The sequence below is a fragment of the Mirounga leonina genome, unplaced genomic scaffold, assembly GCF_011800145.1.
Source record: "Mirounga leonina isolate KUSES-001 unplaced genomic scaffold, KU_Mleo_1.0 Mir_488, whole genome shotgun sequence".
In the NCBI taxonomy this organism is placed as follows: domain Eukaryota; kingdom Metazoa; phylum Chordata; class Mammalia; order Carnivora; family Phocidae; genus Mirounga; species Mirounga leonina.
This window is the reverse complement of record NW_023270777.1, coordinates 4,687,113-4,712,954: the sequence shown is the minus strand read 5'-3', so window position 1 is coordinate 4,712,954 and position 25,842 is coordinate 4,687,113. Positions and strand designations below refer to the sequence as shown.

The window sequence follows — 25,842 nt, the reverse complement described above, 5'->3', positions numbered from 1 at the left end:
CCGTGGCCTGCTGTTCTCCCTTGGCCGCTCTGACCCATGCAGAGGGCCGGGGAGGGGGGCACTCCGTGCCTTCCCCTGCCCTCTCCCCCGCCCCTCCGGGGCTGTGTGCCTCTCCAGCACCCCGTCCCCTCAAGACCACGCTGGCTGTGCGGCAATGACCACTGTCAGAGACATCGCTCTGTCCACCGAAGACTAGGAGACCTGACCCTGGCTGGAACCCCAAGGTTCTTCTCGGGGATTCTGACCTTACTGCCCGGTACTGGGCAGTCCTGGGAGGCACTGCCGGTTGGAGCCAGATGTGGGGGCAGCTGGGGTTTTCCTGCCTTAGTGGCTTCCCTGTGGGTCGTGTCCCATTTGCTCCTCCAGCTTGCGCCTGGGGCAAGGCTCTTCTTAAGTGACCAGGCTTGGTCCTTATGTAGTTATCCCAGCAAGAGCTGCTCAAAGCTGAACCGGACACTCCCCCGTGCCCCGACTCTGCCTTTTGCCGATTTATTGCAGGTCTGATTTTTCCACAGGTGCTGTTTTGTGCTGTCTTCCTGTGGGTGTGACCATTCAGGTGAGAAAGCTGATCGGGTCCCTGGGCTGTTGGAAGTCTCCAGGTAATCCCAGGTTCCCCATTCCTCCCACCTCCCAATGGCCTTGAGGGCGCGGAGTCTGAGAGAGCTCGGACAAGCGCAATTTTGGCGGAAGAGGAAACTTCCAGACCAATGCTGGCATCCGATGCTGCTTCCAGTCTGGGCCACTAAAGGAAGCCAAAGCTGGTTTCCTTGTGTGAGGAGGTGGCCACCTTGAATCTGAAGGGTCCAAAAATTCCTTAGCTATTTGCACCTTAGCACACTCTCTTTGAAGAACGGTTATTTTTTTATAATGTTTACTTGCAAAGCTTTCCTCGGCAACCGCTGAGTTTTGCAGACCAGGAAAGTGAGGTCCCGGGAGCTGCACTCATCCCTGGGGGCCCTTCACGGTCAGATCCAAACCTTGGATCACTTGTGCTCTGTGCCCTTTGCGAAGAAAAGCCACGGGGCAAATATGTGTACATGTGATTTTTGCAGCACTTGGGTCCCGCGGGTGGAGCCCCGGGGGATGGAGGGCGGCCCGGCTGCTGGACCTCTGCTCACGGGGTGCCGCGGGCAGGCGGAGCGGGCAGGGCATCACCTGCCCATCTGCCTTCCAGCGGCACCATGAGTAGCGACACTGAGATGGAAGTGTTCGGCATCGCCGCTCCTTTCCTCCGCAAGTCGGAAAAGGAGAGGATCGAGGCTCAGAACCAGCCCTTTGATGCCAAGACCTACTGCTTTGTGGTCGACTCAAAGGAGGAATACGCCAAGGGGAGAATTAAGAGTAGCCAGGATGGGAAGGTCACGGTGGAAACCGAAGACAACCGGGTAAGCCTCTTGTATGCCCTGTGCAGGCCCTCGGGGCCCTCTGTCTGCCCGGCAGGGTCCCCAAGTCTGTGCACCGGCCCACCCCGGCCACTTCCAGAGGTGGCTCTGGCACCTGGATGCCTCACATGGCTTCCCTGCCTTGGCTTCCCAGGTGCCCTCAGAGACAGCAGAGTGAAAGTTGGCCTCGGGTTGAAGGGTAGAAGGACAACTCGGTTGTGGCCGCTCTTTGCCAATGTTCATGTCACTTTTGGGCATTGCAAGGGTGTGGGGCTTCCCAGCAGTGAGAAGACATCCTTCAGTAAAATACTCTCCTTTGATTGCCTGGGTTTCCCTACTTCTTCTAGCAGTAGCCGTCTAGCTGAGGAAGTAAGGGAAAGTGAGTAAGGGATCCTAGTGGACCACAGGCTCCATGTGAAATGGCAGCCTCCCTATTTCATGAAGGCCATGAGCAGCGTAGCCTACTATGTTCTGTCCTAGAACATGGTAGTGAAATCCTGGACTTCACTAGCTTCTGAAATCGAGACCAGAAGAATCTGGAAATGTTCTGAGGAAAGTTAAAAAAACATTAAAAGAAGAAAAAGGAAAATCTGAAGGAGGAGGGCATAGTGTCATTGGGTTGGGTGTGAAGAAAGCAGGCAGTGAGATTCGCCCTTCCAGGCCACCACCCCCTGAGGCTCCCAGAGGGGGGCTCTCTGTACATGTCAGATGTCGGGGCTGAGAGTGGGTTTGCAAAGCAGCAGTGAAGGGGGAAGCTAGGGGGTCTAGACCCTTCACAAGAAGGGCTTGTTGCGGGGCGCCTGGGTGGCTCAGTCATTAAGCGTCTGCCTTCAGCTCAGGTCGTGATCCCAGGGTCCTGGGATGGAGCCCCACATCGGGCTCCCTGCACCGCGGGGAAGCCTGCTTCTCCCTCTCCTACTCCCCCTGCTTGTGTTTCCTCTCTCGCTATGTCTCTCTCTGTCAAATAAATAAATAAAATCTTTAAAAAAAAAAAAAAAAGAAGAAGGGCTTGTTGCATGGGGCGGTTTAAGTGAATCCTGCTTGAAGGCAGGAGAAGGCAGGTTTCCCACCCGCCTTGCCCAGAGATGGGAGCGCTGTAGAGAGAAAAGGGTTAAATCCCTGAGTGACAGAGACAATCACACGCTCCCGGTGCCCCTGTGAGCCGCCCCCGGCCCCGTCTTCTTCCGTTGTCCAAAGGTCCTTCTCCCCAGGGCTTGCCCCTTGGGATCCGGGCTCTTCGTGGGAGACAAATAAAAAAACGGAAACAGGGGCAAGACACACAGAGGACACGAGGTAGTCACCGTACCTCTCCCCACTCAGACCCTGGTGGTCAAACCAGAGGACGTGTATGCGATGAACCCCCCCAAGTTCGACCGGATCGAGGACATGGCCATGCTGACGCACCTGAACGAGCCCGCCGTGCTCTACAACCTCAAAGACCGCTACACGTCCTGGATGATCTACGTCAGTGCCTAGGGTCCCTGGGGCGGTCGGGGCAGTGGGCTGGAGATGTGGGTGACCAGGGTGTGACACAGCTGTTGAACAGAAGAGGGGAGACTGGAGGAAAAGGAGGAGGAGGGGAGGAGAAAGGCAGGGGGTAAGGGAGGAAGGTGGGATTAGGAAGAAGAGAGGCTGGAAGCAGGGAGCAGGGAGCAGGGCAGGAGAGCCAGCTGAGAGCTGGGGCTGGGCAGGGTCACTTGCTAGTCGCAGGAGGGCCGGCCGGTCCCCTCTGCATCTCTGCGTCTCATCTCTAAAGAGAAACCCATCCCTCCTTTACAAGTTTAGTGTAAAGAGACAGAATAACAGCGGCAGAGAGCTTTACACTCGCACACGCGCACGCGGTTTTTCCACTCCCACAGACCTACTCGGGCCTCTTCTGCGTCACCGTGAACCCCTACAAGTGGCTGCCAGTGTACAACCCCGAGGTGGTGGAAGGCTACCGAGGCAAGAAGCGCCAGGAGGCCCCGCCCCACATCTTCTCCATCTCCGACAACGCCTATCAGTTCATGCTGACGGGTGAGTCTCTGGGAGGGGGAATGCCATGGAGGGGCCCCCACACAAAGGGAAGAGGGGAGGGGTAGTTAAAGAGGCTGGAAGAGGCCAGATCTTTTAGGGATGGCAGGCCCTGCTAGGAAGTTTGGATTAAACACAAGCATAGATTAAACCGTATGAAACCAACATTTTGGGGGGGGCGGCGAAGAGGAAGATTGACAATTTCACATAGTTCAACCCGGTGGGATGAAAAGCCGCAGAGGCTTCACGTCTGAGTGTCGCTGTCAAGAAGGAGGCTCTTCCAGCCGCCCCCAGGACCACACAAAATGCTATAGGGAGGAGGCCTGGCGTAGCGAACCGTGACTGCTTGACAAGGGGCAGAGGGCTGGGGAAGCTCTTCATATTGCTGTCAACTCTGTTTCATTTTTTTCCTTTGGCAGATCGTGAGAACCAGTCCATTCTGATCACGTAAGTATCCAAGACCTAGAGCAGCTTCGTAGCTATGGCTCTTTGTCTCCAAGGCAGGAGCCTAAGGCACCGTTTGCTCTACTCTGTTAATTAGAAAGTAGGGGCGCCTGGGTGTCTGCCTTCAGCTCAGGTCATGATCCCAGGGTCCTGGGGTCGAGCCCCACATCGGGCTCCTTGCTCAGGGGGAAGCCTGCTTCTCCCTCTGCCTCTGCCCCTGCTTGTGTTCCCTCTCTTCAAATAAATAAATAAAATCTTTAAAAAAACTGAAAAAGTACTTAGAGCAGGGGCGCCTGGGTGACTCAGTTGGTGAAGCGTCCAACTCTTGATTGCTGCTCAGGTCCTGGTCTCAGGGTCGTGAGATCAAGCCCCTCGTCGGGCTCCACACTCAGCGGGGAGCCTGCTTGAGATTCTCTCTCCCTCTCCCTCTGCCCCTCCTCCCCTTGCACTCTCTCTCTCTTTAAAAAAAAGAAAAGAAAAGTACTTAGAGCAGAGTCTGTGATGAAAAGACGGAGATGGGGATGCACACACAGGAGAGTATACATAAGTTCTCGAAAACTGGAATCACCCACGGTCAGGGCAGCTCAGCTGTGATGAGGCTTCCCTTGGGCCTCAGCCTCTCCAGTAGTTTCTCACACTTGCCTGGTAGGGGGTGTGTCCGCTGTGGCTCGTATGTCCAGGCCTCTGTGTGACATCTTGGGGAGGCTGTTCACACTAACAGGACACATTTCTCTCTCCCTCTCTCTTTCGATCACTCCAAATAGCGGAGAATCCGGGGCAGGAAAGACTGTGAACACCAAACGGGTCATCCAGTACTTTGCAACAATTGCAGCCACTGGAGACCTCGCCAAGAAGAAGGACTCCAAAATGAAGGTACGGGGAGCGAAAGGCTTGCTGTGTTAACTTCACAGCGAGGGGCGAGGGCAGGCGAGGATCTGAAGTCCTAAGAGACCCAATTACTGCAGACAACCCAGGGTGTGGTTGATCTTCCAGGACCAGATCCTGTGACTTTCTAAAAAAGCAAGGCTCGAAGGCTTACCTAAGGAAGGTCATTTTGGGAGAAGCTCAGAGAGCTTGTTCTTTTAGGGCAGAATCACATGTACCGACTTAAGAGAATTGTAGCAATACTCACTTTTCAAAACAGAGCGGTTACGACCCGTAAGAAATGAATGCAGACACCTGAACTCGCTGGAGAGAAGCAAGGCATTTTGAAGCATTAAGGGAACTTTACATCAAGACACCCAAGTACACCCATATGTCACAAAATAGCGGAAGCGTTTCAGCTGAGCCATGCGGAGGATTTGGTTGAGACTTGTCCTGGAAAGCCAGGGGGACGGAGACGGGCTCTGCCATGGGCTTCCAGGCAGCAAGGGCGGGTAGGCGGGCAGAGCTGGGGAGCATTCCCAGGGTCACTTGCGGCTGCTTCCTCCCCTGATGTCTTGCCTTAGGGGACACTGGAAGACCAAATCATCAGTGCCAACCCATTGCTGGAGGCCTTCGGGAACGCCAAGACCGTGAGGAATGACAATTCCTCCCGCTTTGTGAGTCTGAGTTCAGTTCTGCTGGGGTTTCTCGGGCCCTTAGGACAGGCGAGTTTCCTGTCCTCACGGAGGCTACAGAGGCTATGGGCTGGGGGCAGGGTGGGGTAGGGTGGGGGGTGAGAGGGTGGGGGGTGGGGGGGGAGGGCACATAGCCAATGACAGAATGAAACTCAGCAGCGAGACAATTTCATGAAAAGCTCAATAAACAGGGAGTAACTGGGGGCAGGGTCTCCTTTAGACAAGGCTGGCAGAAAAGGCATTGAGGGGGGCCGGCCTGGGAACCCCAAGATCTGTAGGATGGGGAGGGACAAAGGGAAGAGCAAGCACACACTCTCTGAGGGGGGGAAGGGCAGGTATAGTCAAGGGACCCACGAGAGTACGTGCGGCGGCAGCAAGGTGGACAGGAGGTGGGTCCCACAAGGTGGGGGAAGAGGTAGACAGAGGTCTGGTCATGTAGGAGCATGGAGGCCACGAGAAGGGGGCTGGATTTTATTCCGGAAGCGCCTGAGGGATTCTGTAAGCTGGGAAATGATATGGCTTCATTTGCATCTTGAAAAAGGTCACTCTGGGCGCCTGGGTGGCTCAGTCGGTGAAGCGTCTGCCTTCAGCTCAGGTCATGATCTCGGGGTCCTGGGATCGAGCCCCGCATCAGGCTCCCTGCTCTGTGGGGGGCCTGCTTCTCCCTCTGCCCCTCCGCCTGTCTCTCATGAATAAATAGATAAAATCTTAAAAAAAAAAACTGGATGGGGTTAGGGGTTTGGAGAAATTGTGGGGCAAAGGGCATGGAAGCGAGGGGACACATCACACTGGGCAGAGAAGGGAGAAGAAGGAAGACACACTGAATTTTAGGTAGGGGAAGAAAGCTCCTGTTCACGTTGCCCAGGAGACTAGCAGAACACATGGAGCCACGTAGACACTGGTGTCCCTTTCCCCCCACAGGGCAAGTTCATCCGAATCCACTTTGGGACCACTGGGAAGCTGGCCTCTGCGGATATTGAAACTTGTAAGTCAACCAGAGAGCAGATGGCGTCTCAGGGTGGGTGGGGCAGTTTGGAAAACAGCGCCGTGTTTGTGTCCACAGATCTGCTGGAAAAATCAAGAGTGACCTTCCAGCTGAAGGCTGAGAGAAGCTACCACATCTTCTACCAGATCCTTTCCAACAAGAAGCCCGAGCTCATAGGTGAGGCATCTGGGCCCTGACGTCACCAGACCAAGGAGAGCTGCACCTGCCTATACATAGGTGACTCGGCAGCCAACGGAGGAAGTCTGTTTTAGAAGTGGGATGGGGCTATTTTTGACAGCGATGTGCCAGTTTGAAAGAAACTGAATCCCCTGGGCAGGAAGGAGTTTAAACCACAACTGAATTCAGCAAGGGCTCATGAAAACCTTCTGAACAACTAAGCATTTAATTGTCCTTCAGCGCCCCCTGGTGTTCTGACATAGGAAGCAGCCTCTCTCCAGACCAACAGCCCCTCGTCCCACACCCAACACAGGCTTGTGTGCACGCCGTGTGCTCGCTCCACAAAAGCCTGGTCCCAAAGCCTGGAAACAGGCTGCAGCCCTTCAACAGGTTTTGGAAAAGGCTATGATAATACCAAAGCACCTGTGCTTTCCCTCGGTGTGGGCTCCTCTCCTGACCCAGGCTCAGCTAGCTTCCCATATTAAATTTCCCCAACCTACACGGATAATGCGCCATTCACGTGCAGAGCAAGAGAACCTAAATGTTCTCTCGGGGGCTCTTAATCCACAGGGCACAGGCACGCTGCAGGAAAGCAATTTCTGACCCTAAATTCAATCTGAGCTCCAGTGGTGAAAGTCTCAGCCCAGAATCTAGGAGCTCAGATCCACCGGGTTTCCTTTGCATCTGTGTGACCTCTTTATTTGAAATTTCTTGTTTCAGAGCTGCTGCTCATTACAACCAACCCTTACGACTACCCGTTCATCAGCCAGGGTGAAATCCTGGTGGCCAGCATTGACGATGCGGAGGAGCTGCTGGCTACGGATGTAAGTAGAATGAGGAGGAGGGTGTGGGGTGCTCCTCCTCCATCACTGGGATCAGCCGACTAACATGCTGTTCTTTGGCTGCCAGAGTGCCATTGACATCCTGGGCTTCACCCCAGAAGAGAAGTCTGGGCTCTACAAGCTCACGGGAGCCGTGATGCATTACGGGAACATGAAGTTCAAGCAGAAGCAGCGGGAGGAGCAGGCCGAGCCGGACGGCACCGAAGGTACGAAATAACCACAACAGGCCATTCACCAGAGCTGGGTGAGGGGTCAGTGGAGATCATTTGCTGCCTCTTTTGAAAGCAATGAATCCTCTCCTGGGCTCCAATGCCTACCATTACCACCCCCATTTGCTGAATCACAGGAATGGGCCTGTTCCAAAGGCAATGAGACATGACCAGGGCTTTCTGGAACCCAGTCCTGCCTTCCCATGAAATCTATTGTATTCTCAGAGTGACTTAGCTTCCACTGGCCACATACAAGCATTTAAAGATAAGGGATGTAAAAACAGCCAAGACAAGCTTCGCCAAGCTTTGAAATGTCTGCAGAATTTTTCAAAGTTGTTCTTCTACTTTGCCAAGTATCAGGGGTGCCCCTTTGTGATCGTTTTTCTTTTCCTGGCAGTGGCTGACAAAACAGCCTATCTGATGGGCCTGAACTCGTCGGACCTCCTGAAAGCTTTGTGCTTCCCCAGGGTGAAAGTCGGGAATGAGTATGTTACCAAAGGTCAAACCGTGGATCAGGTAAGCTCCTGCTTCGAGGTTGCGAGAGATGCAGGCTTCCAATGGCCACTGCCTTCCAACTCCTGTGATCTTTCCCCCAACAGGTTCACCATGCTGTGAATGCCCTTTCCAAGTCAGTTTATGAAAAGCTGTTCTTGTGGATGGTCACTCGCATCAACCAACAACTGGATACAAAGCTGCCAAGACAACACTTCATCGGTGTTTTGGACATTGCCGGCTTTGAGATCTTTGAGGTCTGGGTTCCTTAGGATCATGTTTTCATGTGGGGTGGGATTGGTCATCATAATCCCATAGGAAGATATCAAGGTGAGCAACATGTCAGAGCATCACATCGTGTAGGAAACTGTAGGGCAGATAAGGTAGAAGAGAAACACCTTGCAGGGAGGGGGGTTGTATAATTTCAAGAGAGCAGAAGACTTGGGACAAGTGGAATTTTATAAAGGACATTGTTAAATGGATAAAAGAAAGCACTCAAATGCAATCATTGACATAGGTAGAGCCAGGCATATAGAGGATTTGATAAGCCAATCACGTGACCTTTACATAAATATCCTGCTGGTTCTGGGTTAGAAGCATATAGCCGTTCTTGAGAGCATATATTTTGTGTCTACCAGACACAAGACATGCTGGCGAATGGAAGATGAGTTTGTAGTTTATAGAGGAAAACAGAAGGTATATATGGTACATGGAAGAGTAACTATAAAATAAGGCAGACCATGGTTGGTGCACAGAAGAGATCCCAACCACAGGGACTCAGGAGACAGAGAAACACTTTCTAGCTGGAAGTTCAGAGAAGTCTCCAAGGAAGAGATGTGATCTGGGCTAGACGTTGAAGAACGTGCCCATATCTGAAGGGTTATTAAATGAGCTGGCAAAGAGGCAAAGAGGAGGCAAGGTTGATGGGTCTTTGATTTTGAAGGAAGTCTGACTTTGCACGTGAACGCTCTATTTTGGTATTAGTATAACAGCCTGGAGCAGCTGTGCATCAACTTCACCAACGAGAAGCTGCAACAGTTCTTCAACCACCACATGTTCGTGCTGGAGCAGGAGGAGTACAAGAAGGAGGGCATCGAGTGGACCTTCATCGACTTCGGGATGGACCTGGCTGCCTGCATCGAGCTCATCGAGAAGGTCTCCTGATCTGTCCACTCAGTAACGTCTTCTCATAAACTCTGTGGCTTATCCTACAGCTCATATTTACCCTATATGCATTTTGCTTTGCTTTAATCCAGCCCATGGGCATCTTCTCTATCCTGGAAGAGGAGTGCATGTTCCCCAAGGCCACAGACACCTCCTTCAAGAACAAGCTGTATGACCAGCACCTGGGCAAGTCCAGCAACTTCCAAAAGCCCAAAGTGGTCAAGGGCAGGGCTGAAGCGCACTTCTCACTGATCCACTACGCAGGCACCGTGGACTATAGTGTCTCGGGCTGGCTGGAGAAGAACAAGGACCCGCTGAACGAGACCGTGGTGGGGCTGTACCAGAAGTCCTCCAACAGGCTCCTGGCGCATCTCTACGCCACCTTCGCGACAGCAGACGGTAACAGACTCCACAGACTGCCTTGTATTCATGCTCTCTCCTGCCACTCAGTTCACAGGCCCGAGAAACCCCGGGAGATCTGAAAACAGCGCACGCCATCTTTGTCTTTCAGCTGACAGCGGAAAGAAGAAAGTCGCCAAGAAGAAGGGTTCTTCTTTCCAGACTGTCTCTGCCCTTTTCAGGGTAAGAAAAATACAGGCTTATTGGCTTGTAATTGGTTTAAGTGATCTCAAAATGAGCAATGTAGAGGTTCTGACCTTGGTTTATTTAAGAATAGTAACGTGGTCTTACTCTGGTCTTACTCTGGTCTTAATCTGCTGTTACTTGTATGATAAAATATACATATATGCAGTATGATAAAATATACATATATGAATATATATGATTATATAATATATAGTAACTATATAAATATATATAATATATAAACGAGATTTAACAAATGTTGGCCCAGAATTCAGTTATTTTGTACTGCTGGTAGTTGAGTTGGCTGGCCTAGGGGATGAGTCCTCAGCACAAACTTTCCCACTTGCCTGAGGGACCCAAGCAATAGCATCTCAAGCTCCCAGCAGAGCCAGACACATTTCTGGAATTGGTTTCAAAGAGCATTTTGTACGTGGTTAGTCTCTGGCTCACCGTGAGGCAAAAGACCATTATATCAGTTATGTGCCTGTACCTCTAGTCATTGGGTTATTTAAAAAAAGAGTTAAATATTTTCATTCTTTAGAATCATGATACGTTGAAAATATAGATCTTATTTTTCATCACGGTATATCTCCGTCTTTGTAAAAGCCTACAGTAGACTGTCAAATTTCATCTTTTAGGAAAACCTGAACAAGCTGATGTCAAATCTAAGAACGACTCATCCTCACTTTGTGCGCTGTATAATTCCCAATGAGACCAAAACCCCAGGTAAGACCCCTGCTGACGCTTGCTGTAGATGGTGCTCAGTTTCTGCAAAATCCCTCGTGAAGCTGATGTCTCTCGCTTCTCTTCTCAGGGGCTATGGAACACAGCCTTGTCTTGCACCAGCTTCGGTGTAATGGTGTTCTGGAGGGCATCCGCATCTGCAGGAAGGGATTCCCAAACAGGATTCTCTATGGGGATTTTAAACAAAGGTGTGTTACAAAAACGTTCTATATGCTTCTTGCTGTGGTGTGTAGATGCTGGAATTTGAGAGGGAGAAATACCAATATGAAAAGGCCCACTTCAACAGAGCAGTTGTAGACTTTCATGTCAAATGATTGACCTACCTCCCAACCAAGGTATACAGCTTTTTTCTTCCACGTTTTCTCAAGGGCGTGTCTGATATATGATACGGCAGGAAAAGGCCTGCCCTAAGCTTCAGGAGGCTTGGATTCCAGGCCACCACCTAGCAGTGTGACGATGGCCAAGTTTCTTTCCCTCTCTGGACCTTGGCCTTCTTGCCTGTTAGATAGAAGAGAGGCCTGAACTAGTTGGTCTCCAAGGTTAACGTCTTTGCTAATGGTCTGCGATTGTTTCTGTGTCTACAACGGCAGATACCGAGTGCTGAATGCCAGTGCCATCCCTGAGGGACAGTTCATTGACAGCAAGAAAGCTTGCGAGAAGCTGTTGGCCTCCATCGACATTGACCACACTCAGTACAAATTTGGACATACCAAGGTAATGCCTTGGTTCTGACAGATGCTGGCCCGCAGTCCCTTCTGGACTTCTCCATCACAGGGATTCATATCATCCTTCTCCCCTGGAAGGTGTTCTTCAAGGCTGGCTTGCTGGGAACCCTGGAGGAAATGAGGGATGACCGCCTGGCCAAACTGATCACCCGGACGCAAGCGGTGTGCAGAGGGTTCCTCATGCGTGTGGAATTCCAGAAGATGGTGCAAAGAAGGTTGAGCAGGGTCTCTGTTCAAACATCAGCTCTTTGGGGAGCACGGGGGGGTCTCTCCTGGAAAGAACTCATATTTTGTTTTCAGGGAGTCCATCTTCTGCATCCAGTACAACATCCGTGCCTTCATGAACGTCAAGCACTGGCCCTGGATGAAACTCTTCTTCAAGATCAAGCCTCTCCTCAAGAGCGCAGAGACTGAGAAGGAGATGGCCACCATGAAGGAAGAGTTTCAGAAAACCAAAGACGAGCTCGCCAAGTCAGAGGCAAAAAGGAAGGAACTGGAGGAAAAACTGGTGACTCTAGTACAAGAGAAGAATGACCTGCAGCTCCAAGTGCAAGCCGTATGTGTTTAGGATTGTTTACCTTTGCTTGTGGATGTCATTATTTAGAAAGACAGGATTTGGGGTGGGGATTTTTGCTTTGCAGTTGGGATGCTTCCTAAAGGACTTCATTTATACCAAGGTACTGGAATGTCACAAACCTTATCTCATTAAAGGAAATCGTGATTCTTCTTTTTTTGTTGTTGTTTTTTGTTTTAAAGGAAAGTGAAAACTTGTTGGATGCAGAGGAGAGGTGTGACCAGCTGATCAAAGCCAAATTCCAGCTGGAGGCCAAGATCAAGGAGGTGACTGAGAGAGCAGAGGATGAGGAAGAGATCAACGCCGAGTTGACGGCCAAGAAGAGAAAACTGGAGGACGAGTGTTCAGAGCTCAAGAAAGACATTGACGACCTTGAGCTGACCCTGGCCAAGGTTGAAAAGGAGAAGCATGCCACGGAGAACAAGGTACTCTCTCTGTGGGTCTCTCCAGTTTCATGTAGTCATTGCAAACCAGACTTTATTTCTTCTTATAATTTGCTTGTGTCCTCTTCTTAGGTTAAAAACCTTACCGAGGAACTCGCGGGGTTGGATGAAACCATCGCAAAGCTCACCAGGGAGAAGAAGGCCCTCCAAGAGGCCCACCAGCAGGCCCTGGATGACCTCCAAGCTGAAGAAGACAAAGTCAATTCTTTGAGCAAAATCAAGAGCAAACTGGAACAGCAAGTTGATGATGTAAGTAAATAATGCTAATGGGAGTCCTAGAACTTAAGGGTGGGAAGAGCCCTCCCCAGGAACCCTCGGGTGCAAAGAATTTGTTCTCAAAAGGACATGATGCCCTTTTCAGCTGGAAAGCTCCCTAGAACAAGAAAAGAAGCTCCGTGTTGATCTGGAAAGGAATAAAAGGAAGCTTGAGGGAGATTTGAAGCTTGCCCAAGAATCCATATTAGATCTGGAGAATGACAAGCAGCAGCTGGATGAAAGGCTCAAGAAGTATGTCCTAAAGCCACTGACTTCAATCTTCTGAGTCTCTGGCTATTCTGTCTTCACAGTCTGCATTTCCCTTCACAGGAAGGATTTTGAATACAGTCAGCTGCAAAGCAAAGTGGAAGATGAGCAGACTCTGGGCCTCCAGTTTCAGAAGAAGATCAAAGAGCTACAGGTAGGAGGCATCCCGGATTTTTCTTTCACGTGAAGGTCATGCATGTGGGCTGGGTGCTGTCTGCTGTAAGCCATTTCGAGCAAGTGGGCAGGAGCATGGGTCTGCCTGCCTCATCAGTTTCCTTTCTCCTAGGCTGACATAGCAACGGTGAACAATTTTTCCATAACTTAAAATATATAATGATGGTATTGGGGAGTCAATATTTAGTTGAATGGACAATGTCCTAGGTTGGTCACTGCAGGGGTAATGACCATGTTGGGGCAGGAAAAATTCATAGTAAAGGAAATTAACAACAGTCCTATTTCCCTGGGAGAAGCCCAACCATTGGTTTGTTTAATGAGAATGGAAACTAGCCTGTACTTGACGTTCAGAGTGAGTCACCCTGGGGACCTACTGCCCATGGGTGAATGGCCGCCCTCCACAGGCTCGGATTGAGGAACTGGAAGAGGAGATTGAGGCGGAGCGGGCAACCCGTGCAAAGACAGAGAAACAGCGCAGCGACTATGCCCGGGAACTGGAGGAGCTGAGCGAGAGGCTGGAAGAGGCAGGAGGTGTCACCTCCACCCAGATCGAGCTGAACAAGAAGCGTGAGGCCGAGTTCCAGAAAATGCGCAGGGACCTGGAGGAGGCCACCTTACAGCATGAAGCTATGCTGGCCACCCTGCGGAAGAAGCACGCGGACAGCGTGGCAGAGCTCGGGGAGCAGATAGACAACCTGCAGAGGGTCAAGCAGAAGCTGGAGAAAGAGAAGAGCGAGTTCAAGCTGGAGATAGACGATCTGTCTAGCAACGTGGAGAGCGTGTCAAAATCCAAGGTGCTCAGGCAGGATGGGACCCAGTGCTTTTGAGGAGAGACACCTCTGGGTCACTCCAGTCTGAATACGGACTATAATGTTCTCCTGCTTCTCAATCCTTTAGGCCAACCTGGAGAAAATATGCCGAACTCTGGAGGATCAGTTGAGCGAGGCCAGGGGCAAGAACGAGGAAATTCAGAGGAGCATGAGCGAGCTGGCGACACAGAAGTCCCGTCTGCAGACAGAGGCTGGTGAGCGATTGGATGGGATGGGCCACACCTTGTGGTCGCCTCTGGGGGGATGGGGGGGCAACTGGTCAACACCAAAGGGCAGCGCCGTGTGGGGGAGAATCTCTAGGAAAGCATCTTTTCGGAGAGAAGCTATCAGAATAACTCAAAAAAGAGTAGTTCAAAATATTGTGAAGGAGGCAACATTGAGAGTTCAGTAAAAACAGGAGCGAGAAAAGCAGATCGGAACAAGAGGGGAGTCAGAATATCACTTGGTTCAAGCTCTTTCAACATTAATAATACCTTGCATCAGAAAGAATCTAAATGGCAGAAATGATACTAGAAATGAATTCCCAAGGCTCTTCTATTTGTTGCTGCACACGAATTCAGATTTGTGGTCTGCAATCAAGTGTTTTAAGAAAAGAGATAAAGAAACACAGCCAATTTGTATAGGTTTCTGGTATGTAGTAGAAATATAGGGAAACAAAGGGGCGCCTGGGTGGGTGGCTCAGTCGGTTAAGCACCTGACTCTTGATTTTGGCTCAGGTCATGATCTCAGGGTTGTAGAATTGAGCCCCATGGCTGGAACCACACTCAGTAGGGAGTCTGCTTCTCTCTCTCTCTCCCTCTCCCTCTGCCCCTCCCCCTGCTCACAGTGCTCGCTCGCTCTCTCTCTCTCAAACAAATAAATCTTATATATATATATATAGGTAACATTATCTGGGGCTTTCACCTAGAAAACGTGGCCCCGCCTAGCCCTGGTCCTCCAGCCCATCATCCCAGGGAATCAATCAATCCTTTGCTGGCAGCCACAACCAAAACAACAAAGAAAAGAGGTCTAGTTGCCTCTTCTATAATCATCTTGGGGATTCAACTCTGGAGTCATAAGCTCTCTCCCTCCACCTTTTCCCTCTTACTTCTGCATGAGCATATAAACCTGAACCCACCACATTTACCCAAGAGTCTAACTTCAAATTACAAGCTATAAAGTCCTAAGGAAGGCACTATTTCTCTTAATGACAAATCAACAAGCAGCTGGACACACCAGCCCTGGAAGATCTGATGGGCGTTTTTAGGTGGTAATGTTTAAATTTACAATTGTTCTCAATGGGTTTTACTGACCAAAGTCACTCCAAGCTTCTAGTAGTTTAGAACAATACCTTATCAGTTGAGTCTTTGGTTTCTTTTTCACAGATATCTCTCCTCTCCCCCAAGAAAGGACCACACCTTGTCATTTACTCTCTCCCCGGATTTTAGCATGGTGCCTTACACACAGTAGGAACTTGATGAATGGATGAGTGCGTGAATAAAATGAAAATATTTCCTTCTGGACACAGGGGAGCTGAGTCGTCAACTGGAAGAAAAGGAAAGCATAGTGTCCCAACTTTCCAGGAGCAAGCAAGCATTTACCCAGCAAATAGAAGAGCTCAAGAGGCAGTTAGAGGAAGAAAGCAAGGTAAGTCATTTGAGGGACTGCTTTCCTGGTCTAACCTTCAATTACCACCTGCAGGAAAAGAGGGCAACTTTATTCAGTAGGTGATGATAGCAGGAACACGCTTGGACTGTATCATGCACATGACACCAAAATGCTCATCCACTGGGGGCTCTCCTCTTTCTGGACTCCCGCAGGCCAAGAACGCCCTGGCCCACGCCCTGCAGTCCTCCCGCCACGACTGTGACCTGCTGCGGGAACAGTATGAGGAGGAGCAGGAGGGCAAGGCCGAGCTGCAGAGGGCGCTGTCCAAGGCCAACAGCGAGGTGGCCCAGTGGAGGACCAAATACGAGACGGACGCCATCCAGCGCACAGAGGAGCTGGAGGAGGCCAAGTATGCAAGTCCGTTTGCCGGTAGAAGAACGAGAGGTCTCAGATGATGAGATGATAGAGGGCACTGGCTTTAGAGCTACTTGGGAATGGTTTTGTTATGTTACGAGGTGTTTCCTCACTTCATCTCTCTTAATGCAGTGCTGCGTGCGCCATGAGAGGGACCTGGCGTTACCACACTCCATTAAGACAAACAACTTTGATCTCGGTTAGAGACAAGGCAGGTTATTGATCACTGGTTTTTAGCAGACAGGAAGTTCTCCTGGGCTTCAGAGAGCAAATGAGTGTTTGAGTCACACAGATGAGTGATTCCAACTTGATGAACAGTGACGTTCAAGAGAATTGAGATTTGAATAGCGCCTGCTTCTCTTTCACATGCTTTAAGGAAAAAACTCGCTCAGCGCCTTCAGGATTCGGAGGAACAGGTTGAGGCAGTGAATGCTAAGTGTGCTTCCTTGGAGAAGACCAAGCAGAGGCTGCAAGGGGAGGTCGAGGATCTGATGGTTGATGTTGAAAGAGCGAACTCTCTGGCTGCCGCTCTGGACAAGAAGCAGAGGAACTTTGACAAGGTGTGGGGTCAGGTCCACACAAGCTCACTGGGGCTCCCCAGTAATCATGGAAGGAGGGGACTGGGTCCCAGTCCTGCCTCTGCCCCACCAGCCGTGTGGCCTTGGGCAAGTCCTGAGCTTCACTGGGCTGTCGTTTCCTCTGGTGTAAAACGAAACGGGCGTGGGATGGGAGTGGAGGTCCCCTTCAAGCATTGTCAGAGGAGATGAACCAATTGCTAGCATGTGTTCAGCTCCAAATATTTTTGTTCCCCCACACTGCTGGGGGCCTGTCTGGTGGCTGACATGTGGGAATCTAACTCGAGCCCCATTGGAAGGCTCTCTGAAAGCCTCCCTTTTAGTATGACCTTAAGGTTGATCTGAACCCAAGTTTTAAGGAAATATTTAGAAGGGGAGGGCCATTCTCATATTAAGAAAAGGGCAGTTACGCCCAGAGACTACCTTCTCAGAGGATCCACGAGGTTTTTAGCGATGGCAACTGTTGCTGATATGTTACTGATCTTGAGCTCCTCAAATCATCAAGATCAAGGCGCCAGGCAAGAGCCACTGCTGAGGGAACCCCAATTCTAGGAGTATTTCCGTTAATGCTTATGCTTAGTTAGAAGCTTGGAGCAGAGCTAATCAAGGGCACACCTCTCATGCCTGTGTTCCAGGTGCTGGCCGAATGGAAAACCAAGTGTGAGGAGAGCCAGGCAGAGCTGGAGGCATCTCTGAAGGAGTCCCGCTCCTTGAGCACCGAGCTCTTCAAGCTGAAAAATGCCTACGAGGAAGCCTTAGATCAACTCGAAACTGTGAAACGAGAAAATAAGAATCTGGAGCGTAAGCGGTTTGCGACAGCCTGACGTCCCCCTTGGCACTGTTGGGCATGGCTTCGGGACGCAAATCCCTGCGCACAGCTCCGTCAGGGCATGCACGGAAGGTGCCGTCAGCCGAGGGGGTGTGCGGAGCCTCTGTCCAGACACAATCTTATCTCTAGGGAACAGCCACCTTAGAATGACGGGGAACTATTTACAAAGCATTCGGTAGGTGTTTACCGTGCCCGGAAACCTGTGCAGAGGAGGTTTCCAAACTTATGTCTTTGCAGAGGAGATTGCAGATCTCACGGAACAAATTGCTGAGAATGGTAAAACCATCCATGAACTGGAGAAATCAAGAAAGCAGATCGAGCTGGAAAAGGCAGATATCCAGCTGGCTCTTGAGGAAGCAGAGGTGGGCAGAATGCAAGCAGGCATTGGCGGGAGGGGGGTTGGGCACTGCCCCCCCCCCCCACCCGGGTGGAGCTGCAGCCTGTCGGGGGAGTGGGGAGGGGGCTGGCTGGCCTCCCTCTGTCTCCCTTCCTGCCTTCCCGTCTCTGTCAAGCCACAATCCCGAGGCCGGCTCCTTTCCTATCAAATGGCATGAAATAACACCTGTGGATTATCTTGGACTTAGTGAAGAAAAATCATTACATTAAAATAGGTCTAAAAATGAGATTTTACCAAACCTTATATGAACTTAAAGTATCTATAAGGTGCTATATGCTCCTAAGCATTAGGATGATTTAAATGTGATTATTGTTCGATAGTATAATAAAAAACAAACAGCAATGAAAGAGGGGTTATTTCTGCCCTGAAGGTAAGTTAGGGATTTAAAAAAAAAAAGAAGGGCGCCTGGGTGGCTCAGCTGGTTAAGCGACTGCCTTCAGCTCAGGTCATGATCCTGGAGTCCCTGGATCGAGTCCCGCATCGGGCTCCCTGCTCGGCAGGGAGTCTGCTTCGTCCTCTGACCCTATCCCCTCTCATGTGTTCTCTCTCTCTCATTCTCTCTCTCTCAAATAAATAAATAAAATCTTTAAAAAAAAATTAAAATTAAAAAAAAGAAGATCGTTTTGAATATTGTATAGTCACAGTCATGAATATCCCGCTGAAGCTTTATCACCACAGAGAGTGGTGGTTTAGCAGGTTCTGTCCCTTCACTGGCACCATTTCTGTTTTGCTTTTGTTCTCTAAAGGCTGCCCTTGAGCATGAAGAGGCCAAGATCCTCCGAATCCAGCTTGAACTGACCCAGGTGAAGTCAGAAATTGACAGAAAGACTGCCGAGAAGGACGAAGAGATCGAGCAGCTGAAGAGGAACTACCAGCGAACAGTAGAGACCATGCAGAGCGCCCTGGACGCCGAAGTGCGGAGCCGGAACGAGGCCATCAGGATCAAGAAGAAGATGGAAGGTGACCTGAATGAAATTGAGATCCAGCTGAGCCACGCCAACCGCCAGGCCGCGGAGACCCTCAAGCACCTCCGGAGTGTCCAGGGACAGCTGAAGGTTTGAGACGGCTCCTTGGTGGGAACACTCAAAGAGGCTGACTCGCCTCACGGCCCTCCCGCCTCCACGCCAACTCGGCTTCTCCTTGCTTGTCTGGCTAGGACACCCAGCTACACCTGGACGACGCTCTCCGTGGCCAGGAGGACCTGAAGGAACAGCTGGCCATTGTGGAGCGCAGAGCCAACCTGCTGCAGGCCGAGGTGGAGGAGCTGCGGGCGTCGCTGGAGCAGACGGAGAGGGCTCGGAAGCTGGCCGAGCAGGAGCTCCTGGACGCCAACGAGAGAGTGCAGTTGCTGCACACCCAGGTGAGGGGTGGGCAGGCAGTGGGGAGAGCCCTGGGCCCGATGCACGCCCAGTTAACACCGCTCCTCCGGCCCTAGAACACCAGCCTCATCCACACCAAGAAGAAGCTGGAGACGGACCTGACGCAGCTCCAGAGCGAGGTGGAAGATGCCAGCAGGGACGCAAGGAACGCTGAAGAGAAGGCAAAGAAGGCCATCACAGATGTAAGGCGCCCCCCCCCCCGCCCCCACCTCCTGTGCTTGTGTGGTGGCCAAATTCGTACTGCATTGAAGCCCCTCCTTCTCCCGACCCTGAGATCGTTCCCCCTAGATAGATCGGGGCCTCCCCCGGGGCACACGGGGGTTGCATTCTGCTCCCAAACTGCAATCCATCTCTCCTGCATCAGACTCGGCACGTCCCCTCCCGCACTTTAAAAGGCCAATATGATAAATAATGGAGCATAGGAAAAAAAAAAAGACTGGAAAGGATTATAGTCCGTTTCTAAGGCCCACAGAGAGGTATGCTCTTTTCTTCAACATCTGACTTATTGCAAACATGAAAACGAGACCCTTAGATGTCGATGTTTCACCCAATGTCACCTGGCGTGAAGTTGGCTTCCCTCCCACCTGCACCGGACCCACCTGGGCCTGAGCACCCTGGTCCCAGCGGCCACAGCTCCCACAGCGCCACCTGCCGCCTGGTGGGGACCACTGCAGCTCTTCTGCTCTCGTGTCTGAGCGCCTGCCTCAATGCCCTGCCCGCCTTCCCTTAACTCACTATCCCCAAACCTGCCCTGTGGGTACCAACCGGTTTTCTCCAGGTCTTAGGTTCCTTTGAAAACATATTGGTGATGGGCGCCTGGGTGGCTCAGTTGGTTAAGCAACTGCCTTCGGCTCAGGTCGTGATCCTGGAGTCCCGGGATCGAGTCCCGCATCGGGCTCCCTGCTCAGCAGGGGGTCTGCTTCTCCCTCTGACCCTCCTCCCTCTCATGCTCTCTGTCTCTCATTCTCTCTCTCTCAAATAAATAAATAAAATCTTTAAAAAAAAAAAAAGAAAACATATTGGTGATAATGAAGCATTTCCTGGGGCTGTAGGGGGGTGGGGGCGGGTAAGGTCCCAGAGAGGCCAGTTTAAGAAGGGGAAGAAACCATTTTCCATCTAGTCCCTGGACACTGCATTTCTGAGGTTCTGTTATGTACCCGGCATAGCTCTTCTCGTGTTCCATTGTGGAAGGGTGGGCTCAGTCATTGCCTTCCCTGTTGTCCTTCTTCTCTAGCATGGCTCTGGTCCTCGGGGGGCCCAGGTTTTGAGAGCCCCGAGGCACCTGATCTTTGTCTGCATTTACAGGCGGCCATGATGGCCGAGGAGCTGAAGAAGGAGCAGGACACCAGCGCCCACCTGGAGCGCATGAAGAAGAACATGGAGCAGACGGTGAAGGACCTGCAACATCGTCTGGACGAGGCTGAGCAGCTGGCCCTGAAGGGCGGGAAGAAGCAGATCCAGAAGCTGGAGACGCGGGTACTGGCAGGATGAACCCCCGGCATAAGCAGTGCCTCCGGCCTCAGCCGCTCCTTCTCCGGCCCCAGACCAACTTCCCAACTGTTTCCCCAGATCCGGGAGCTGGAGTTTGAGCTTGAAGGGGAGCAGAAGAAGAACACGGAGTCTGTCAAGGGCCTGAGGAAATATGAGCGGCGGGTCAAGGAGTTAACTTACCAGGTGAGAGAAAGAAAGCCCCGGAGGCATTTTCTCTGCAGAGCACAAACACCGCCCTGGGTTCTCTCTCCAGAATATGGGAAGAAACCCGTGGCCCAGAAAACTGGCCAGACCTCGTGCAACTCTGCCCCCTCCTCTAGCTACAGGCCGTGTTCTTGCTTTTAGAGTGAAGAGGACAGGAAGAACATGCTGAGGTTACAGGACCTGGTGGATAAGCTTCAAGTGAAAGTCAAGTCCTACAAGAGGCAGGCTGAGGAGGCTGTAAGTCAGACAGCTTGGGATTTTTGAACAGCAGCCTGGGCTGTCCCTCACTGGGAGCTCTGAGACAGGTGCATGCTCCCCTCACCTGCCTGGGCTCTTTGGTTTTAGGACGAGCAAGCCAACGCTCACCTCACCAAATTCCGCAAAGCTCAGCATGAGCTCGAAGAGGCAGAAGAACGTGCTGATATTGCGGAATCTCAAGTCAATAAGCTTCGCGCTAAGACCCGCGACTTCACCTCCAGCAGGGTAGGTGGTTCCCATGGGCACTAGAGGCCCCAGATGGAGAACAGCAAGTGAATGCCAGGGTTGTCGCTGCGGGGCCAGCTGGGAAGAGCCCACAGTGATGCAGACACCTTTGAGCTGGAAGGAACCTTGGAGAGCCCCGTGCCTTAGGACTTGGTCAGTCTCAGGCTCAGGAAAGGAAGGGATTTGCTTCAAGTCACTTAGCTGAGAAGAGCCCCACCAAAATGCAAGTTGCGATAAAGCAAACAACATCCTGAAAAGGAAGGCGCATTTTCCGGCTGCGGTCGTTCAGGCGCCCTCTGCTGGCGCTAAGTCTTCAGTCACTGTCTGTGTAGGTAACCGATAACCAGAGGTAGGAAGTCCCCAAGGGTGGGGCTTGCTCTCTGCGGGTCAGTTTCTCAGGCTCTGGGGTGACTCCCTCCACGTATGCAATCGTGTATTCTCCTGAGGTCCAAAAAATATCCTGTGTCCTACCGAAAAACACAAGCAAGCAACTCCCCGATGCTTGCGGGGACAGGGGACAGGAGAAAATGGGTCTCTGCCATCTGACGTAACTAAAAACGCCTACTTTCTTTCCAGATGGTGGTCCATGAGAGTGAAGAGTGAGCGATCCTCTTCTGAGCAGGACGGAAAATATGCAAAATGTATATTTTCATGGTTCCTGGCCATTTCCGCGAATTTCCATGCGACTCCTTCATACGAATTAAACTTTGCTTCGTTTTCAACTCGAGGCTGTTTCACTGTATCTCTTTTCTCTTCCCTGGGTGGAAATGGCTCACTGCTCAGTGATTTTTGTGCCTGATGTTGAAATCTCCATCAGCAGATGTCTTGAAAAATTCCTCTGGTGTGTGTATTTGGGGACAGGGAGAGATTGCTTTTATTTATTTTTAAAGTTTTTTTTGTTTGTTTTTGTTTTTTTTAGAGAGAGAGAGAGCAAGCGGGGAGGAGTAGAGGGAGAGGGAGAGAAAGAATCTTAAGCAGGGTCCACATTCAGCGCAGAGCCCATGAGATCATGACCTGAGCCAAAAGCGAGAGTTGAACCCTTAACCAACTGCACCACCCAGGTGCCCCGAGAGATTTCTTTTAAATGTGAGATTAGATCATAAAGAAAAAATACTCTTAACCACTGCTTCAGCAGAGGGAGGAGGGTAGGAGAATTTGTCAGAAGAGGTGCCTCTCAGTGTGGTGTGAGGGAAACACACAGGCTCAGGTCAGGGAAAACCCTGGGTCAAGTTGAACAGGGTTATAGGGCAAGGGACAGATCCCCCTCCTCCACATTCTGTCAGGAAGGACCCCTGGAGTCCAGCAAGGATTTGTCGGGCAGCCCTCCATGCAAGTACTGTGGTCACTATTAAACATACACAAATGAATGAGGTACTGTTGGGTCCTTCAAGAGCTCTGTCAAGATCTACCACTGAGCCCCAGGCTCAGTCTGCACTATTTCAAAGCCGCACAACAGAAAATCTTACCCTTTACTCAGGGTAAACCTGTCTTTCCCGTAAGAGAAAAAAATGGCAGGAAGTCACAGTAACTCTCTGGCTGATCTGCTATTGGAAAGAGCATCTTCTAACCTGGCATCATCCGTTTCTTGTCATAATTAAACTTCTCATAAATAGTCGCCAGGTTCCCTTCTTTGTCCAATTCTAGAAGATGAGGAGACACTCAGTGAGCATCAAAGACCCGGGGAGGGGAGGGGAAGTTTCAAGCCTCCTGGGATCTGTCACTAGAAAGGAGGCCAATGTCGATGTCAGATTTAGTGTGTCAGTGGTTTCAGAGAATTCTGTCTCTTCGGCCTTCTTTCAGTACTTTGTGGCCACACTGGGACTAAACAGTGGCATGTCTCTCTGGGGCAGCTGCTGCTGAGAGGAGTCATGGTGAGAACAAGCCTGACCAGGACCCAGGCGTGACGCTGGACCAAAAGGGTGGCGGTGGCTCAGCGCCGCTCAGAATGACAAGGACTGCCACGGACTGCCTTCCGTGGGAAGTGTGCAACACAGAAAGCAAACGGTCCCTTGTTACAAGGGTCCTCAGACTGGTAAATATAGAAATGAAATAACTGGAACATCACAATTGGGGTATGAATTACGAGCCCCTGATGAAGTCTGGCTCCTAGGATCACAAAAATATAGACCACCGGACATCGTACGCCTCCTAACAGAAGTACGCACCGCTGCCCGCGAAGATTTCCTGCCCCGCAGTCTGACCTGGGTCTGGTGATCTGGTGACCACTCAGAGGAAACGCAGGAGACAGAGACCCGAGAGTCAACTAATAAACTCCAGGATGTGGGGAAGTCAACCGAAAAAAAAAAAAAAAATCCAGTTTTCTCAATAAATAAATTGCAAGGAAAAATATACAAAAGAAATGGAAGGAGAAATTATAGATTAAAAGATATTTAACAGACCTGCCCACCAACTGCTCTGCATGGGCCTTGTGAGGGCACACGCGTGTGCACATGAGCTCACACACACACACACACACACACACACCCCAGTTGGTACAGTTGGTAAAATTTGAATCCTGGCTCAATATTTGATTGCACAATGGGGTTCTTGTTCATCTTCAAGGTATAATGTGATGTTATGATTACGTTTTCCAAAATAGTCCTTCTAAAAATACATACTAAAATACAGATAAGAAAGGAAGACAGAAGGGAGAAAGGGAGGAAGGAAGACCATCTTGGAAGTAAACTTATTCTGTACAATTCCAGACTTAAAGGATTGATAGACGAGGCCCTGGTGCATTTTATGCAGACCTGGGGCCACAAACATAAAAACCTCTGGAGCTGTGGGACCCGATCATGTCCTCCTACCAGCAAAGCGTGGTGTTTCTCACAAAGGAGAAGGTGAGCCTTTGGTTCTGGAAGCTATCGTGACTATCTGTTGTAGCTCCCATTTTGTGAAGGATAAAATGGAAAAACTAATTTTCTAAGAGTTCATGTTATGCCCAACGTTGCCAGTGTGTCTGCTCCATGAAGCGAGGGACGGTCCTGACTATAGAAAACACAAGCTTGGTTATTCTAGAAAATGAAATACGATCTCCTTCCAAATTCCAAATAAGGACTTGATGGGGCCGCACATGCAGGAGAGGGGAAGCCCAGGATGGAGAGGAGGAAGATGATCTCAGGCGCTATTTACTGAATCTTACCATGGGCTCTCAGCACGCACCACCCCACGTCATCCACAGACCAGTACAGTGAGGACAAGCTGGGCCATGACCCCTGGGTTACAGATGAAGACACCAAAGTAGAGTAACTTGCTCCAGGGCAAAATGGCAGAGCTGGGGATCTCTCTAGATCCCAAGACTCTTAGACCACAAAGCACTGCCTACCTGAGCATCTGGCAAAACGGACTTGAGAAACACTGGGAGGATGGGGTGTGGGGCAGAGGTGTGTTAGGATTGGGCTGATGAAACCCAAAGGGTGCATTTTTTTTGTCTTTCTGACTGCTGACCGTGTGTGTTAACTCCTCCAGGCATCACCCCGAAACCCTTCTCTTGCCCACCAACTCACCCGCCCCATCTTCAGACAGCCTTCCCTCAGGCCATGTGACTGTCCAGCAGGAACTTGGGTGATCTTCAGCTCATTCGCAATATCTCCTGGTTCTTCTGCACATGAGCCCCCAAACCAGATGACAACAAAGGGTGCAGGGTCCCTCCGCTTCTGGTTCACTTCTTTAGGTGGAACCCCGCTATCTCCAAATTAAGGGCCATTTCAAATTACTTTTCCTTTTGCTAAATGGCCTCACTCTTTCATTATTTTTTTTCTGGGATCTGGGCATAGAATTTACTTATGTCCCCCCCCCATAATCCTTACACTATCCAGAAACCTCACTCTCTGGATTCTTTACTGAGCCTCAAATCTCTTAGCAGATTTCTATTTCTTATTACCTTTTATAATTTTTAATTATACAAGACATACATGCTCCAGCACAGGATTAAAAAAAAATCTCCATCAACTATAAAGGGACTGCCAACTAAGACAGTAGACTCCTTCTTTATTTGGAACAGATGAGATCTTGATTTATGATAGGCAGATGGCCCTCTTCTTAAGGACATGTGAGGGACACAGCTTCTAATATGAGTAACATGTCCTTATGCGGGCACACTGGTTGCTTTGCAGCCTCCCAGCAGCTGGTAAGGGCTGCTTTTCCTTTCTCCATGCCTGGATCACCGTGACAGCTGAGAGCCTTAATAAAGCAAGGTGCGCCTAGGAATGTGGGGTGAGGAAGCCACCAGAACATGGGCAGTCTATTTCTGCTCCTACCAATAATCCCACTGTTACAACAGCTGAGGCCGAGAGTGTCTAAGGGTGCCTGCTGGTGCCGAGCCGGGATCCAGTTACCCTGAGCAATGCCGAGACATTCCGGAGGCTCTCCTGCCCCTGGAGGCAGGCCACCAGCAGCCAGGGGCCCAGGGTGGCACCGATTATTTTTAGCTAAGATGTTTCAGGCTTTCCATGGCAACGAGGAGCAAGAAGCCCCACCGCCTGGGCATTTGTGGGCCTTCTCGGTATTTTATCACATTAGACATGGCCCTCGCAGGACAGCAGGTGACAGACACCCTTAGACCACCTTCATCCAGAAACCTGACACTAGCTTGCTGAAAGTAGGGGCAGCTTACAAAG

The 25,842-nt window shown here is 50.8% G+C and overlaps 1 protein-coding gene across 1 annotated transcript; it reads left to right on the top strand.

Annotated features, from left to right (window-relative positions):
* Positions 1 to 1,174: 1,174 nt before the first annotated feature.
* LOC118000071 (myosin-3) lies at positions 1,175 to 21,901 on the top strand. The gene is made up of 39 exons (XM_034989609.1): positions 1,175 to 1,385; positions 2,703 to 2,846; positions 3,242 to 3,398; positions 3,815 to 3,842; positions 4,604 to 4,712; positions 5,288 to 5,380; positions 6,320 to 6,383; positions 6,462 to 6,560; positions 7,281 to 7,384; positions 7,470 to 7,608; positions 8,009 to 8,127; positions 8,211 to 8,360; positions 9,088 to 9,258; positions 9,360 to 9,666; positions 9,779 to 9,849; positions 10,491 to 10,578; positions 10,667 to 10,784; positions 11,187 to 11,310; positions 11,400 to 11,536; positions 11,622 to 11,877; positions 12,078 to 12,320; positions 12,411 to 12,587; positions 12,700 to 12,845; positions 12,924 to 13,014; positions 13,439 to 13,828; positions 13,932 to 14,058; positions 15,372 to 15,490; positions 15,664 to 15,860; positions 16,242 to 16,425; positions 17,076 to 17,241; positions 17,507 to 17,631; positions 18,413 to 18,721; positions 18,823 to 19,026; positions 19,102 to 19,227; positions 20,351 to 20,521; positions 20,615 to 20,719; positions 20,882 to 20,977; positions 21,086 to 21,223; positions 21,800 to 21,901. Exons 1-39 carry the CDS (start codon positions 1,182 to 1,184, stop codon positions 21,824 to 21,826), a joined length of 5,823 nt encoding a protein of 1,940 aa, XP_034845500.1. The 5' UTR covers positions 1,175 to 1,181; the 3' UTR covers positions 21,827 to 21,901.
* Positions 21,902 to 25,842: the final 3,941 nt, after the last annotated feature.